Raw genomic sequence first — 15,947 nt, forward strand, 5'->3', positions numbered from 1 at the left:
TCGAAGAATTTTTGCCATACCCTAGGTTTTCGTGAAACGCCGCCACTGCCTATCGCCGATGGAGCTTGAAAAAGTTTTACATGCTTTCGTCCTATCCCGTCTTGATTATTGTAATTCCTTATATATAGCTCTCCCCCAGTTTTCGATTAAAAGGCTACAAATAGTCCAGAATGCAGCTGCCAGATTCCTGACTGGGACGCGCATACATGAACATATCACACCAATTCTAATGTCTCTTAACTGGCTGCCAGTGTGGTTCAGAATTTAGATGAAAATACTGCTGTTTGTTTTTAAATCTTTAAACGGTTTGGCACACACATATTTATCTGAACTCATAAACATCTATTTACCCTGAAAGTCTCTAAGGTCTACGAGTAATTTTAATCTGCTCCAGCCTGGCTCACGCCTAAAGTCAAGAGGGGACAGTGCCTTTGCTGTTGTTGGTTCTAGGCTATGGAATAGCCTGCCTCTCTCCTTGAGATCTTTATCCTCTGTATGTGAGTTCAAACATAAAGTTCGAGTGAGTTCGAGAGGAGCACGTTCAAATAATCTGCTAAACTATCTCGTAATTACGACCAGCTGTCAACAATCAGCAATCAGGTGTCCACCTGATTGGCATGAGTGGAAGCCTATATAAGCCTATATCTGCCAACTCACCCACGTCCTTCGACAGTTCTTAGCATCCCTCCACCACCCTGTCTCCTCACACTTACTTGATTACTTCCTAACCTGAATACCGAGCTCAGAGCCCTCTTCTCGGACAGCACGCCAAATACGCATATCATTAACTCATTCACCGCCATTGATGAGTTATCTCGTCATTTATGAGTTCATATTTAACTAATAAATATGCCTTTCAGGACGAATTTCAAAGTGAGAGTGCTTTTATCCACCAGATGGCGCCAAACCGAATTTATAAAAAACGGAAGTTAAAAAGATTTAATGATTTATTTTAACTGCCTTTATGTTTGATAGTCATTCTGAGTCTGATCTCTAACATAAATTCCTTTACAAAAACGCAATTTTTTAAGCTTTTTGCTCAAAATGTTGTATTTTTGAAGAGAAATATCCATATTTCAGTGGTTAAATTAAGTAGAAAAAGTAAATATATAATGAAACGTTTTTTCTCCATTTTGTTTGTTTGTTTGTTTGTTTATTGTTTGTTTGAAAGCAGAGGGTGTGTTCTTTAATTTGATATAATTTGTATGTTTATATATTTATAGAAAAAAAAATTCCTGCAAGGAATTTTGTGAAAATTTTGTTAAAATCACAAAAATGCAGGTGGGCAACTTTTTTTAAAAAGGCTGGCGGTGAATGAGTTAATTCTATCTGACTTATTTGTAAGTGTGAACTCTTGAAACTTAAGTTGTATCTTTTTGAGTGAGCATTTTCTTAAATTTCATTTTCTTTTCTACATTTTGAATGTTTTATGTACTTTTTCTATCTTTTTGCCTTATGCTTTGTGAAGCACAGTGGTCAACGTCTGTTGTGTTTACTTGTGCTATATAAATAAAGGAAGAAAGAAAGAAAGAAAGAAAGAAAGAAAGAAAGAAAGAAAGAAAGAAAAACAGGTCATCTACATTCTTTTTTGTGACTGCCCATCCCTTTCCCTCCACCCCAAACTCTGACTATATCTAAAGATTCCTTGCAGTAGGGCGCCAATTTTCTTATATTTCCATATGATTCAATGCCTTAGACACTACATAATCCAGAACAAACTGTTTATTCATATCACAGACAGACACAAACGCTTCAGTCCCCATATCACAGCACCACTGGGATGCCTTTCCAGGAACAACACAACCCCCCATCACACACACACACGCACACACACACACACACACACACACACACACACACACACACACACACACACACACACACACACACACACACACACACACACACACACACACACATCACCACAGAATTTCTCACTGTAACTCTCCTCCTCCCTCTCCAGTGAAACGACAGAGGTAACAGTAAAGGGTAATCTTATTATTGTCCTTGTACACAATTTTTTCCCACGTTTCCCTGGGGGCAAGATGCAGATAAGAAAATATAACGCTCATAAATATCTGAACAGCTGAGCTCAACTCAGACAGTTACTGAAAGCACAATGCCAGACATTGAAATATTTGTCTCAGTGATCTGCGGTGGCGTGGACAAATCTGCTGACTGTCATGAAAGTCCATTTCATATGAATGGAAGACAAATGATTGTAGTACTGTAGTGGAAAATATTTATCTTTTCATTCCACACCCATAGTGGTGCATATTATTTTGGGGTCTATGTTGGCATGTTAGAGTATTCACACTGCACTTAGATGTGGCGCAGCTACACGCAGCAGGAGCAGAGATATAACAGCAGTACTGTAATTGTTTTGGCGCCAAGTCTATTTTTGCTGCACTGTTAACGCTCAATTAAAGTGACAGGGCATTGTTTATGGATTAAAATGAACATGGAAACATTTGATCAAAAATGCATCACCATGACAGAGCAATGAGCAATTTTAATTTAATTTTAAGTAAACATACAACTACATTACTACAGCGTTAATATGCTCTTTCAGTCAGCCTGCATCACCTACTACAGCAACCATCCGTGAGATGCTAACCGATAACCGGATGAGGTACCTAATAATAATAATACAATGAATGATTTTTTTTTTTTTTTTTTTTGAGTTTTGCATTGTTCCTTCAAAACACATGATGGTATGTGTGACATATTGCAGGTAATACCATTTTTTCTTATGTTTCAGGTCATGTGCAAACACTCCATGTAATGATTTACACAGATGAACATGGCAATTTAGGTGTGGAGAGGACAGATTGTACAATAAAACATCTGCTTTGTTTAAATAAAATAAATACAATCGAAATAGAATAAAACATGAAGGAATAATGCAAATTGCCAACTCGCTACTGTTAACAAAACCTCGCAATGCTTAACCCAACTCCAGGGTTTCCTGATTGGTCAACTGGTCTTGCTGCCTGCAAAAGTTGAAATTCTTTTAACTTGTCACGGCATCTTAAAACTCAGCACTCATGTGCGAAGTACACCAAACCGGAAGTCCTGTACTGAAATAGTTTGCTATGTGTACCGTTACACCCCCAAAAGCTACTGTACATATACAGAATATGATACATATTACATCATGCTGTCAATCACTCCTGTATCCTTTTTCATTACCTCCAGAGAAACAATGCAATGCAGGCCAGCTAGTGTCTGAAAGCTGTGCAGTGTATAAACCTAACTCCTCATTAGAGCGCCAGATTCCCTTACCGGAGTGATCATTGGTTCAGTATCCATTTGGAGAGGCTTCAGGTAGAACCGGTTGTAATCATCTCACAGAGATGATTAAAAAATATGGCACACACAATATTTGTGTATTACACAAAATAGCTTTTGTGTAATACACGAATATAATCAATATAATCATATATGGCTTGAGGGTGAGCAAAATATGGGTTAATTGGGTGAACTATCCCTTTAAAAGGTAAGAGAGTGGGTTCTTTTTATTATACTGGTGAAGGAACCAACTCATGATACAACCCACACATACAAAGGTGTTTAATTGCAGTATTGTACGTCTTCTATAGATTTCTGAGGAGCATTACCTGGTGAGATAATGTAGAAGAAATCTTTAAACTCATCCATCCAGACCTCAGCCAATCGTCTGTTGTTCTTGTTAATAACTTGACCAGTTCCACCAGGGAAGCTGTATGGCGTGGCTTTACGAAATACATGGCCTACATGAGAACATGTGACTATCTCAAGAGATCCTCCACACTGCCAGATCTGTGGTCCAACACATACACAACTATAATTATAGAGTAAATTAACAAACAGACTCTATCAAACTAATACAGATGTCAACATACTGTACAATAGTACAGAACTCAATCATGCATTGTTCGAGAGTATTTCTGAATTGTATTATTGTATGACAAAGCAAAAAACTGAAATTTGAATTGCTAAAACTAAGCGCTCACCCGAAAAGACATCTCGAGATTCTCTCCTCCCCATATATCCATACCCGGGTCATACATGCCAATCTCTTCAAAATATGTGCGGTCAATAGAGAACAGACCTCCAGCCATTGTTGGAGTTCTGGGGAAAATATTGAGATACACATCTGGGGTTTTTAATGGTTGATGCTCATATCTAGACCATAAGGATGGCTGATATTTATAAAACACTTTGATGCAATTTCAAACAATTTCTGATATGATACCTGTCTAACATCTTGATGGATAATGTATTTAAAGATTTGAACACGCATATGCTTTTTAATGTTAAATGTAATTCAATTTTTGGATGTTAAAGTATTTGTTCATTGTTTTAGCATGTTCATGCTTTTCTGTACCTTACAGGGAGGGTCCTGTCTCCTTTACGTCGGTCCATCTCTCTCTGAGGAACTGGATACCATCTGAAGTTGAGTTTCCAGTTGAATCCCCCGTAGGTCATATCTGAGCCAGCCATGTACTCGAATGTCTCATCGCTGATGACATCAATGATAGGACAGACCACAGATCTCCTAGAATAACAAACAGAAATAACCCATTCACCTTCAGCTAAACATGGCACTGGAGTGCAACCAATTTTATCAAGAATTTCTGCTTTTATTAAGTAACATCGGCTGCATGCATATACTGATGAACTAGATGAAAGACTAACCGGATATGAAAACCACCTTCAAAAAGAATTAACCTTTGTGTCTTACACTGGGCAACACACAGCAGCTAAAATATTTTATATGGATTTGTGTAGCCATTTAACAATATTCAGTATTCAATTGTTGTACTTGTCTAATTTGTCAGACATTTTATTTGTGGTTTATAATTGGCCATTGCATTACACACATTCAAAATAACAAACCTTCTCTGTACTCTTCAAAATGTTCATTTTAAAATGTGGAGACATGCTTCCATTGGTTTTGAGGAGACATTGTGTAGACCTTGTTTTACCTAAAGCTGTACAGAAAGCTATGACCCAATATAACTCCATATAGAAGAACACCCTACATTATATTTACACTTAAAAGTTACTACAACACTCAGTTTTTTTCTCCTCTTGATAAAGGGCTACATCATATGAATGTTATTGTTGTGTGATCTAAAATCTTTATAGGACAATTATAAAGTGCACAAGAAGCACAGTAATTTGTACAGAGGATAAACAATATAAAGCAAGAAGCATTTTTTATAAACACTTTTACAAAGTGACTTGTAAAGCCCAAAATATATGTGCACTACTGTATTTGTGGCCACAGTTGAAACCCTGTAGCTGATTTACATTTACACATTTGGCATGCTTTTCTACGAAGTGACAGTGCATTACAAGGTATACATTCCATCAGAATGTCTATTTCCTACGATCGAAACCACAACCTAACTCAATGCTCTACCACTGAATGAACACATCATTATTTATATCTGATAGCAACTTTTTACCCTGTTTTGTGTGTTCAGAAGGAAAGCGATGGGTTTTTGTAACATTATGTCAGAGGTCAGCCTTCCACCTGACCTCAACTTTCTTGTGAACACGCCGCGGTATATAAAGTTTAAAATATGACCATTTCCTTACAAAAACTGTCCGCTTCACCTAGAAGATATTTAATAACTGTATGGATTTGTTTATGATGGATGCACGTTTTTATGGAGCTTAAAAAATATTGTAACATACATCTAAAAGATCAATCAAGCAATCTCATTCTAGTACACCCCAAAAACAAATTCAAGACTTCATAAAAGGATTATCCAAGTTAATTTAAACAAATTAAAATGAAAAGTATTAAAATGTCAGTTGAAATTGTTTTAATATGACAAAATAACCTTTGACATACCTGCAGTCAATTATAGTCCCTTTCATACATACAGGATTTACTGGTAAATTGCAGTTAACATGTCATGTGTAAACAGAACCTTTCTGGTATATCAGTGCTGCCATTGTATACTTTATTGTCTTTTGGGGAAATTTGATTTTGGACTCAAAGCTGCAATAATACACAAACATACACACAACACACTATAAAATATATAGGAATAAAAAAGAATTACATCTTACTATTTAAAATATTAGCTGGTAAAAATACTTTTTATAAAGATTGCTCTTAGAAAGTGGGACTCTAAAACGTTTACCAGATGGCAGATACACATTGGGAATAAAATATGATTAGGATCACTCACTATAGACTGTGCATTCTTGAGAACCAATGACATCACTAAATTATTTGAAGTGATGTGTACTCTCTTACACCTATTACTTTTGCAGTTTTAAAGCTGTGATTTTAATTGGACAGAAAGATTGCAATACCATGCTTGCATCCCATAATTTAATAGATTACCCAAGACTGCTTGATAAAATAATTGCATAATTTACTGATTAACACCAAACAACCTAAGTCTTCTTAGAAAATACAGTTGTTGCTGGAACTTAGTAATGTGGGCTTTCCAAGTAAATGAAGAGTCAACAACCACGCCTAGATACTTATAGGTATCCATCTGTTAGATGACATTATAATGAATGATTACTGGACTGTAATCACTGATTCTTTTAGGGTCCACAATAATTTCTTTCGTTTTTGAAGCATTTATAATAAGATGATTAACATTACACCACTGCACAAAATTCTTTATTTCTGACTGATAACCTAATAAGTACTGATCTTTTCCCAACAAACTTAAAATTAGTGTCATTCGAATATTTAATAATATAGTTCTTAATATAATTATTCTCTTCATGTCCAGCCAGGACATGACAAGAGCTTGGACTAGGACATGCGTAGCATGCTCATTTAGAAACAAAAGTTGAATTGTTCGGGGAAAATACTATGGTACAAAAAAGGTAAAGTTTACCAAAATCAAAACATCATCCCAACAGTGAAGTATGGTGAAGAGAACATCATGATTTCGGCATGCTTTGCTGCCTCATGACCATCATCGAGGGGAAATGATTTCCCAAGTTTAACCAAATATCCTACACGATAATGTCTGGATGGCTGTCAAAGCTTTTACACCCGCGGCTGGCGTATGTTTTCAATTGTTTCCAATGAAAGCTCATTGTTTTTTAAAAAAGCCAGCAGCTAGTGGTTTTCTTCTGAGCTGAAAACCGGCAATAGGCGTTTTTTTCTGCGCTCAGTGCTGAGTGGCGAGAGTTCAAAATCCCGCCCCTAAATCCAGTTTGGCTTAAGAAAAACAAAATGCACCATTTGGAGTGGCCTAGTCAAAGCCCAGACCTTAACCTGTGGAACAACCTCAAGGGAGTGGTTCACACCAGACATCAAACAATGTGTCTGAGTTATACCGGTTTTGTAAAGGGGAATGGGCAAAAATTCCTTCTGAACAATGTGAAGGTCTGATTCAGAACTACTGAAAGTGCTTGCTTGAAGTTATGGCTGCCAAAAGAAGGTTCAACAAGCTATAAAAACCAAGGGTTCACATACATTTTCCTCCAGCACTGTGAATGTTTAATGGGTTTTTAAAAAAAAAAAAAAAAAAAAACTAGAATTAATTGTGCTGTCAGCTTATGCACATTGTGTATGTCTATTGTTGTGACCTCCTAGATGAGGATCAGATCACATTTTATGGCCAATCACTGTAGAAAACATCTTGGTTACATATGTAACCATGGTTCCCTGATGGAGGGAACGAGACGTTGTGTCGATGACGACAGTATGGGTGTTACACACTGTTGTAACAACACAGATCTACAGTGGAAAGAAAAAGTATGTGAACCCCTAGGAATGAACTGGTTCCCTTTCTGTCATTCACTTGACATTGTGTCGATGATGACAGTATGGCCAATCTGGTCTTGTGTGTAAAACGCCAATGAAATTGCAATGAAATTGTGCGAAAGGTATTTGCATACCAGTCTCCTCCCACCCTTATGTGTATATTTCAAGAAGAAATCGCTGCTACGCCACCATGCCAACAGTAAACTTCTTATTTACTGGAAGAGAAATCACACCAGCGAGCTCCGAAGAACAAGAGCGAATGAATGGATGCATTTCGTCTCCTTTTATACACACAAGTGTGGGCTGAGACTGGTATGCAAATACCATTCACACAATTTCATTGCAACTTCATTGGCGTTTTACACACAAATAAGACCAGATTGGCTCTTAAGAGCACACCCCATACTGTCGTCATCAACAAAACGTCAAGTGAACGACAGAAAGGGAACCAGTTCATTCCTAGGGGTTCACATACTTTTTCTTGCCACTGTAGATCTGTGTTGTTAGAACAGTGTGCATCAAAGTCACCTTAGCCTTTTTTATTCTCATTTATCCTGCCTGAAAAATGCATACACATTTTGAATAACATGATTCATTTACATACATGTATCCCTAAAACTAATCGCAAGCAAGTACCATGCAGCAAACACATTGATTTTAGGTCATTATTTGGCTGTCAAGGTTGGGCAGATATAGTACCAACATGACTATTTAAACTTTTCTGGTGGCTTCACATCCTGCCACAGGCTTAGTGGCCTATGAGCAATCCATACACGGCAAAAAATATTTTCTTAATAATAATAATAAACTTTATTTTATATAGCGCCTTTAAATTTGCATCTCAAAGCGCTTTACAGAATCATAAAAAATACATTATAAAATACACATACATAAAATTTAAGAACATATAAAAGAAGATGCATACAAAGGGAATAAAATCACTTATAAGCTAGCCTAAAAAAATAAGTTTTAAGTGTGGATTTAAAAGTACTTAGAGAGTCGGCCGGTCGAATCTCAATGGGAAGAGTATTCCAGAGCCTGGGAGCAAACTAAGAAAATGCCCTGTCACCCATAGAACGTAAGCGCCTTGAAGGAACCATTAAAATGCCAGAGATAGAGGATCGAAGATTGCGTCTTCGGGCATATGCAGTTAAAAGTTCAGACAAATATTGTGGCGGCAAACCATTCAAGGCCTTGTAGGTGAGCATGAGGATTTTAAAATCAACACGATACATAACTGAAAGCCAGTGCAAGGACTCCAGAATAGGAGTAATGTGCTCACCTTGCCTAGTTTTTGTCCGAATTCTGGCCGCAGAGTTTTGGACATACTGTAATTTGCTTAGTGTAGATTTAGAAACCTTACCTAGTACTAGTTCTTGTCTTGTTTTAAATACAAATATCTAAAAATTCTTAAATGACAATGCATTTATTTTTATAAACAAAATTATCTAAAAAATAAGTCTAGTTTTTTAGACAAAAAATATGAAATTCAAGTGAATTTGTTCATAAAACAAGCTAAAAAATCTACCTAACATATGAAGAGTTTGGTTCCAAAACGCAATAAATCCATTTTGACAAATTTCGGTAAAAACGTGTTTTATATACCAAGAAAGTGACAAGATGAAAACCACTATTTTCTGTTACAAACTTTCACATAGCATCTTTAGGTTATAAAAACATAAAAAATTCAAATCCATAACTTGATTTTCAAAGATTTATTATAAAAACGGATTATTTTTCCACAAAATGCAATAAATCCATGACAAGTTTTTATTAAAAATGCTATAAATCTATTGAATCAATCGCCTATATAAATGTGCATTCATCTTTGCCATGTTATATTCATTTAGTTGACTAGTTGTACACACTAATTAAAAATATAAACATTATTGTCATTAATGAAAACACTTACTTTGTGATAATAAGAAGTCATCGGTTATACTTGACGTCCTCGCTTAACGTTTTTCAAAGCGATCAGCTGTAAAATGTTTTGGTCCTGCTCGATTTTCGTTGACTTTGAGTAAAATTATGGAAAGTTTTTCATAAGATCCCCTGGGGTCAATGTGTTATCATGACAGTAACTTGATGCTGTCAGCCCGGCCAAACAAGCACCCGTCTCCCGAGTTCTTCTGCGTAAATTATTAGATGTTGATGGCTTACGTTTCTTTCGCGTCACAGAAAACCATCACAGGTTTATCAATGCTATTAAAGTATTATTTTGTTTTTGTTTGTTTGGTGATCACGAAGTACAAAGTAGATGAGGAAAACTAGGATTCCGTGTACTCACCGCGCCGCCATTCTTTGTTTACATTGCGTGAATGGTGCCCTGTAATCTGTGGAGGAGTGGATTTATGGCATTCTGTAGAAAAGGGTAAGTGGCGTTTATTGCATTTTGGGAAAAAAGGGAGAAAAGATGACAGAATAACACTGCGGAAATTGGATTTTGCATAAAATTAAGAATTTACTTTATAATACTGACCTGATATAATACTGATTCTGGCAGTAACTCATTTTTTTCAAAAATGGCGTTTATTGCGTTTTGGAACCAAACTCTTCATATATATATATATATATATATATATATATATATATATATATATATATATATATATATCAGTGGATAAACTATTAATGACAACACTACTGCGCTGTTGAGAACAATCATCTTTTGATTTTTTTTTCATAAAAACCATCCACAATTTGTACTGTAACTTGAACTAATATACAGTAAAAAGTGACAGTTGGACCAACTTAAAAAGTTACTTCAATTGGTAAAATTAGATTTTTTTTACTTAAATACTTTTTTAGTGAGGAAGCTTAATTTTTTTTTAAGTGTTACCAACTGAAGTAATTTGTTTAAGCAGATCCAACTTTCACTTTTTACAGTGCTGTACATATCTACATAATGAGTCATATTCATAACACTCTCTGATCTACTGGATGTTAAAATCCCCAGTGCCCTTATTTCTGACTGCTCAACTGCTAATGGGATAAACACATCTGGCTTCAGCACTAGACTTATTCTGATCAATGCAAACTCAGTACAGGAACCACATAATGCTTGAAATATCAAAATGACCAACTCATAATACTGCTTAGAGATATAGCTAGAGCGGGCACAAAAAACACCTTTAAAATATGCAGTACACCATGCATGCTCTGAAATAGAGAGGTTTGAAGTGTCAAACACATCGGAGCATGAGGGTGAGCGGTACGTGCAACAGAATCTCTGTGATTGTAAGAGTAACCGGATATTTTTCGGTAATGTAATTCTGAATGACTGTTCTGACTGTACCTGAATCTATCCAAATGTAATAAAGATCTTTTTACAAATGGAGACACTGCACATCAGTAAGATAGATAATAGGATTATTATATGATGAACCATGAATAAAAAATATAGAAGACATTCAAATGGAGGTGAACAGAATGGAACTGAAACAGTTAGTTACTATTCTCAAAAATGAAATCATGTTAGCACCAACTTTTGCATTAATACGAATTTTTATCAAACAGACAACTCACCTGTCTTTCAACCAAACAGTTGTGTTAAAACACAAGGAATGAATTGACAAGTTACAGAGATGACATCACGGGATCTCTCTCTCTCTCAGAGCTTGGATTTTTACCTACTGTGATAGATACCCTCTACTTAACTGGGACAGATACCAGTCAAGAGTGAGGTGATAATGCTGCAGAACTGTCAGGTGAGGGACTTCTGCTGGCTCGGACCAGAGGGAATAACCTTTGTTGCCTTTGTGTATTGATGAGCGTTGGGCACCTAACACCCTGTCACCGGTTTGTGATTTGTCCCTCCTCAGACAACCCACATACCTTGATGTTTCAGAGGTGCTTTGACCCAGTTGCTTTGTCATAACAATCTGGCTCTTGTCAAAATCGACCAGATCTTTATTCCAGTCCATTTCCTACTGCATCCAAACATGCTGATTACGAGAACTGATTGTTTGCTTACCATCTAATCAACCCAGCGCAGCCCAGAACTAGAAAACAGCAGTGTGTGACTTTATCATCAATCACAAACAGTGTAGCAGCCAGTTTAGTCATACATACACTATAGCAGATGAAACATCAGAATCAATTTGGGCATTTAGAGGTTGCTGTCCAGTACAATATAGGGTCTAACCATCTTATTTTTTACTAACATTGTATTTGCAAACAGTTTAGAGTGCATGTGAATTTTAAATGGAGAAGGGTGAAGCAGTGGTCAAATGGAGCACAGTAAATATAGCGGCTTGTCTGTGAAAGAGGGGTGAAGTTGCGGTCATAACCATTAGAAGCTCACCTGTCCTCTTTAATCCGGGCCAGCAGTGGCTCCAGCCACCCTGTGGTGCACTCACAGTGGGCATCCAGGAAGGTGATAACCTGCCCTCGTGTAGCAGCTGCCCCTCTCAGCCGTGCTCGTATTAAACCAGATCGCTGTTCCATTCTCAAAATCCGCACTGGAACTTCTAGATTTGCAACATAATCCTCTAATTTCCTTTTAAGGAAATCTGGATAAAACCACAAATAACTCATTTAATCAATATTTGTAGACCAGTTCTTGTTATTACAAAACTATATTAGCTAGTTTACCCTGACCCAAACAACACCGACAAAAGTCTGAAGACCCGAGGGGTATTGCACAAAAGCAAGATAAGGGATTAAGCTGGATTTTCCAGTTATCCTGGCTGAATTTAGCCCTGACTCGGTTGCATGAAGGTAGGCTAAATTAATCTATATGAAGTTACTATGGAGATTTACTCTTTGCAGCTAGCCTTCTCCAGAGCATGCTAACAACCAGGCTAAGATTAATCCTAGTGATTAATTCAATTCAAAGAACTTTATTAATCCCAGGGGAAAATTGCTTAAATGTTACAATTATAGAAAAGAAAAAAATGAAAGAAAAAATAAATAGAAACATAATTATATGTCCATCAGTGATTTAAAAAATAAAATAAAAATAAACTATACCCATATAAAAAAGGGTAATTTACTTCAATAGTGAATTGTCCCAGCATTTACAAAGATTAGTTTTGACAGTATTCTTCTCTGAGCCACAACATGAACCAAGTACAGAGCCAGCCCTTCTAATTCATTTGTCCAGTTTATTTCTTTCCACCACCTTCATCCCCAACAGACCACTGCATAAAAAATGATGCTAAACACCACAGACTCATAAAACATCCACAGCATGGTATAGCAGACTATACAATTTCAGATTAATCGGCTAGATCTATCTGTTTTCCTAATATTTTCTTTAAAAAAATTCTTCATATGGTCAAATCCTGTACATAAATCTTATAATAATTCAATGATTTCTGTTTAGTTCCACTAAATATAAATTGTTATAGGAAATAAATAGTTTTTTTTTTTTAAGATAAAACACACTTTTTTGCATCAAATACTGTAGATACACAGAGTAGTAGTTAAGTGTTTTCAGTTTCATGGTGCATTTTTATGAACTTTATCAATTTTTGCATCAGTGATTCTGTGATCGATCTAGTGGTCTGTTTAAGAATGCCGTGAACGTGCACTTATCCTAGCTAGCTACACCTAGCTTGACATAGCTGCACGTTCTCATCCTGGCTTAGCAATCGTGCAACAGACTAAGCCAGGATGCGCTGATTAAATTAGGTCAAGCTGGGCCTTTTCTGTTATCCTGGCTTTCTTAATTCTACTTTTGTGCAATACTCCCCTGCTTGATGCTCTCTGAGATACAATGAGTGCAATTGTGTTTAAAGAATAAATACTGTGTGAAATTAAAGACTGTGGACTAGGGCTGGGTATTGTTAGGAATTTCACAATTCGATTCGATTCCGATTCTTGGGGCTTCGATTCAATTCGATTCAATTCGATATTGATTTGTTTGCTCCAATATCGATTCAATAATAAGTAGATACACAAGTAATTAAGTACCTGAGTAGCCTATATTTTAATTTTAGCTTTTGGTGCAGACTTGAACGGAATGCAGCTGCTTATTGCCATCTTGCTGTTTTGGTAAAGCATGTTTTGGTAAAGCGTGTCTTGTACAACGCTGAACGCTCTTACTAGAGCAGGGATATTCAGTTAGTTTGTCATGGGGCCAGTTCATGAAAAGCATCTCATATGAGGGGCCGAAGATATATCAGTGATTATGACTACATTTTCCCATATATATAAACTGCATAACAACAAAATCAGTGCATTGTACAACAGGCTTTTTCTACAAACATGTATTTTCAAACTGCATACAACAAAATTAGTGCATTGTAAGATGTCCAAGTAGGCTTTTTCTACATCCAGACATGTTCATATGTTGTATTTTAAAACTGCATAACAACATAAGTGCACTGTAAGATGCCAGAGAAAGCTTTAATTTACATTTAAAGGGGTAAATAAGAGCCATATCACACTCATTGAGAATTTAACTTATTTACTCACTTTAGTACACATAACAAAAAAGTTTACAATATGTAACATAACATTGTTTTATGCTGTTTTTGTCAAAGCTAATTATTTCACTACCCCTATTTAAATTACACCAGCCATCTTAATAATTGGCAAACATTAGTCTAGCTTCTAATAAGAGAAATTATACTTTTAGATTTCGTTAGAGCAGTAAAATCAGGTGTATGTTTGTCAGTAGATACGCGTTCAGTGGTGCAGGTGTTGGGCGCGATGGGTGATTAACTGTTACTAATCATTTCAATGCGTTTCCTTTATTAAGACATCTAATGTTATTGTGGATAAGCAAGTCATCATTGAGCCGACATATCAAATAACAACTGTCGGAAAAGGCGGTTTTGTAAATACAAGAAGTTAAAACGGGCATAGAGTCCGTGGTCTCACCACTGTCAGTCATCACGTCTTGATATGCGGGCGCGAGCGGCAAATATAAACACGTGACACAGCTGCTCGTGCCAGTCACGTGACTCACGCTCTGCATCTCATGCTGTAACAGATGCACGCTCATCAACTCGTAACTGTAGGGCCCGTTGTCCAACTACATTTATTTTAATTCTACATTTATTTATTCTAGAGATGTCTTTTTCACAGACTACATAAAGGGCCGGATCAAATTACCTCGGGGGGCGGGCGCTAGAGTGTTGCCCACCCACAGCACCGCCACTGGCCGGTAGGCTGAATCGATTCATAGGACTTGATGGATCGATATTGAATTGAGGAACAAATAACTGCAATGCATTGATGAATCGATATTTTTACCCAGCCCTACTGTGGACCCATGTTAAAACACAATTAGAATTATGATGGTAATGTGACTGGCACCTCTCTCGCTGGCATCGTCCACCAGTAGTATCTCGAGCAGCAGGTGTCTGGGCGAGCGGTTTATGGCGCTATGTATGGTTCTCAGGAGAGTACTCCATGCCTCATTGTGAAACACGATCACAATGCTGGTGTTTGGGAGATCATCAGGGTATGTCTTCGTCTTACATCTGGGAAACACAAGGACAGAGTAAAAATATGACTCATACCAACCACAAAAGACTGCAGAGTCACCGTCAGATTTTATGCATTTTAGGTATTTGTTTTGCACAAAATTACTGAATCATCGAATCAAGGTTAGTTATTAACAATGACAGTCTCAACCAGCTCCCTGGATAAAAACATTATGTACATGGTTTGGGCACTAGTAAGTGCCTACTACAGATAGAGACACTGATGACATGCTGTATATCCCACAATAGGACTACTTAAGTTCATTGGGAAGTGTCACTAATAGTATTTATCAACAATAGGCAGAATTCATATCGCTTGAACATTATTCAACAATGCAGCTTGAAAAACACTTTGATTATTCTGTTACATATCCATGCAAGAGTTTACCGAATGTTAACTAGTTAAATTTGTTGGATATTGAGCACCACTATTACTATAAATAGGGGGCAATGCAACCCTTAATATATCTGCTATGGCAACGGATGTCCTGCCTTACAGTTAAAATACCAATCATCACGCAGTAAAATCTGATGTCAGGTATAATTGTTGTCAGACATACTGTAGTATTGCTGTCGTCAAGAAATGTATGACTAAATATAGTCGTCAACGAACCTTTATCGTGTTACGAAAACCAGACGAGACGCAACATAAATGCTGGTCATGTGATGATGACTATAATTAAATGTATAATGCAATATTATTTGACAAATGAAAACAAGACTAAAAGTGGTTTACAAAATAAAAGCTATGCTAAAATGTCTCTTGATATTTG

The 15,947-nt window shown here is 36.6% G+C and overlaps 1 protein-coding gene across 3 annotated transcripts in view; it reads right to left on the reverse strand.

The window, feature by feature from the left end:
* The window catches only part of galnt13 (polypeptide N-acetylgalactosaminyltransferase 13), a 66,019-nt gene that overhangs the window by 32,091 nt on the left and 17,981 nt on the right, over positions 1-15,947 (reverse strand). For all 3 annotated transcript variants that reach the window (XM_055215824.2, XM_055215825.2, XM_055215822.2), the window contains exons 4-8: positions 15,005-15,171; positions 12,042-12,249; positions 4,370-4,540; positions 3,996-4,113; positions 3,621-3,801 (exon numbers count right to left, since the gene is read on the reverse strand). In XM_055215824.2, coding sequence (XP_055071799.1) covers positions 3,621-3,801; positions 3,996-4,113; positions 4,370-4,540; positions 12,042-12,249; positions 15,005-15,171 — 845 coding nt within the window. The remainder of the gene's footprint in view (positions 1-3,620; positions 3,802-3,995; positions 4,114-4,369; positions 4,541-12,041; positions 12,250-15,004; positions 15,172-15,947) is intronic.

Source organism: Misgurnus anguillicaudatus, chromosome 17, assembly GCF_027580225.2.
Source record: "Misgurnus anguillicaudatus chromosome 17, ASM2758022v2, whole genome shotgun sequence".
NCBI lineage: Eukaryota > Metazoa > Chordata > Actinopteri > Cypriniformes > Cobitidae > Misgurnus > Misgurnus anguillicaudatus.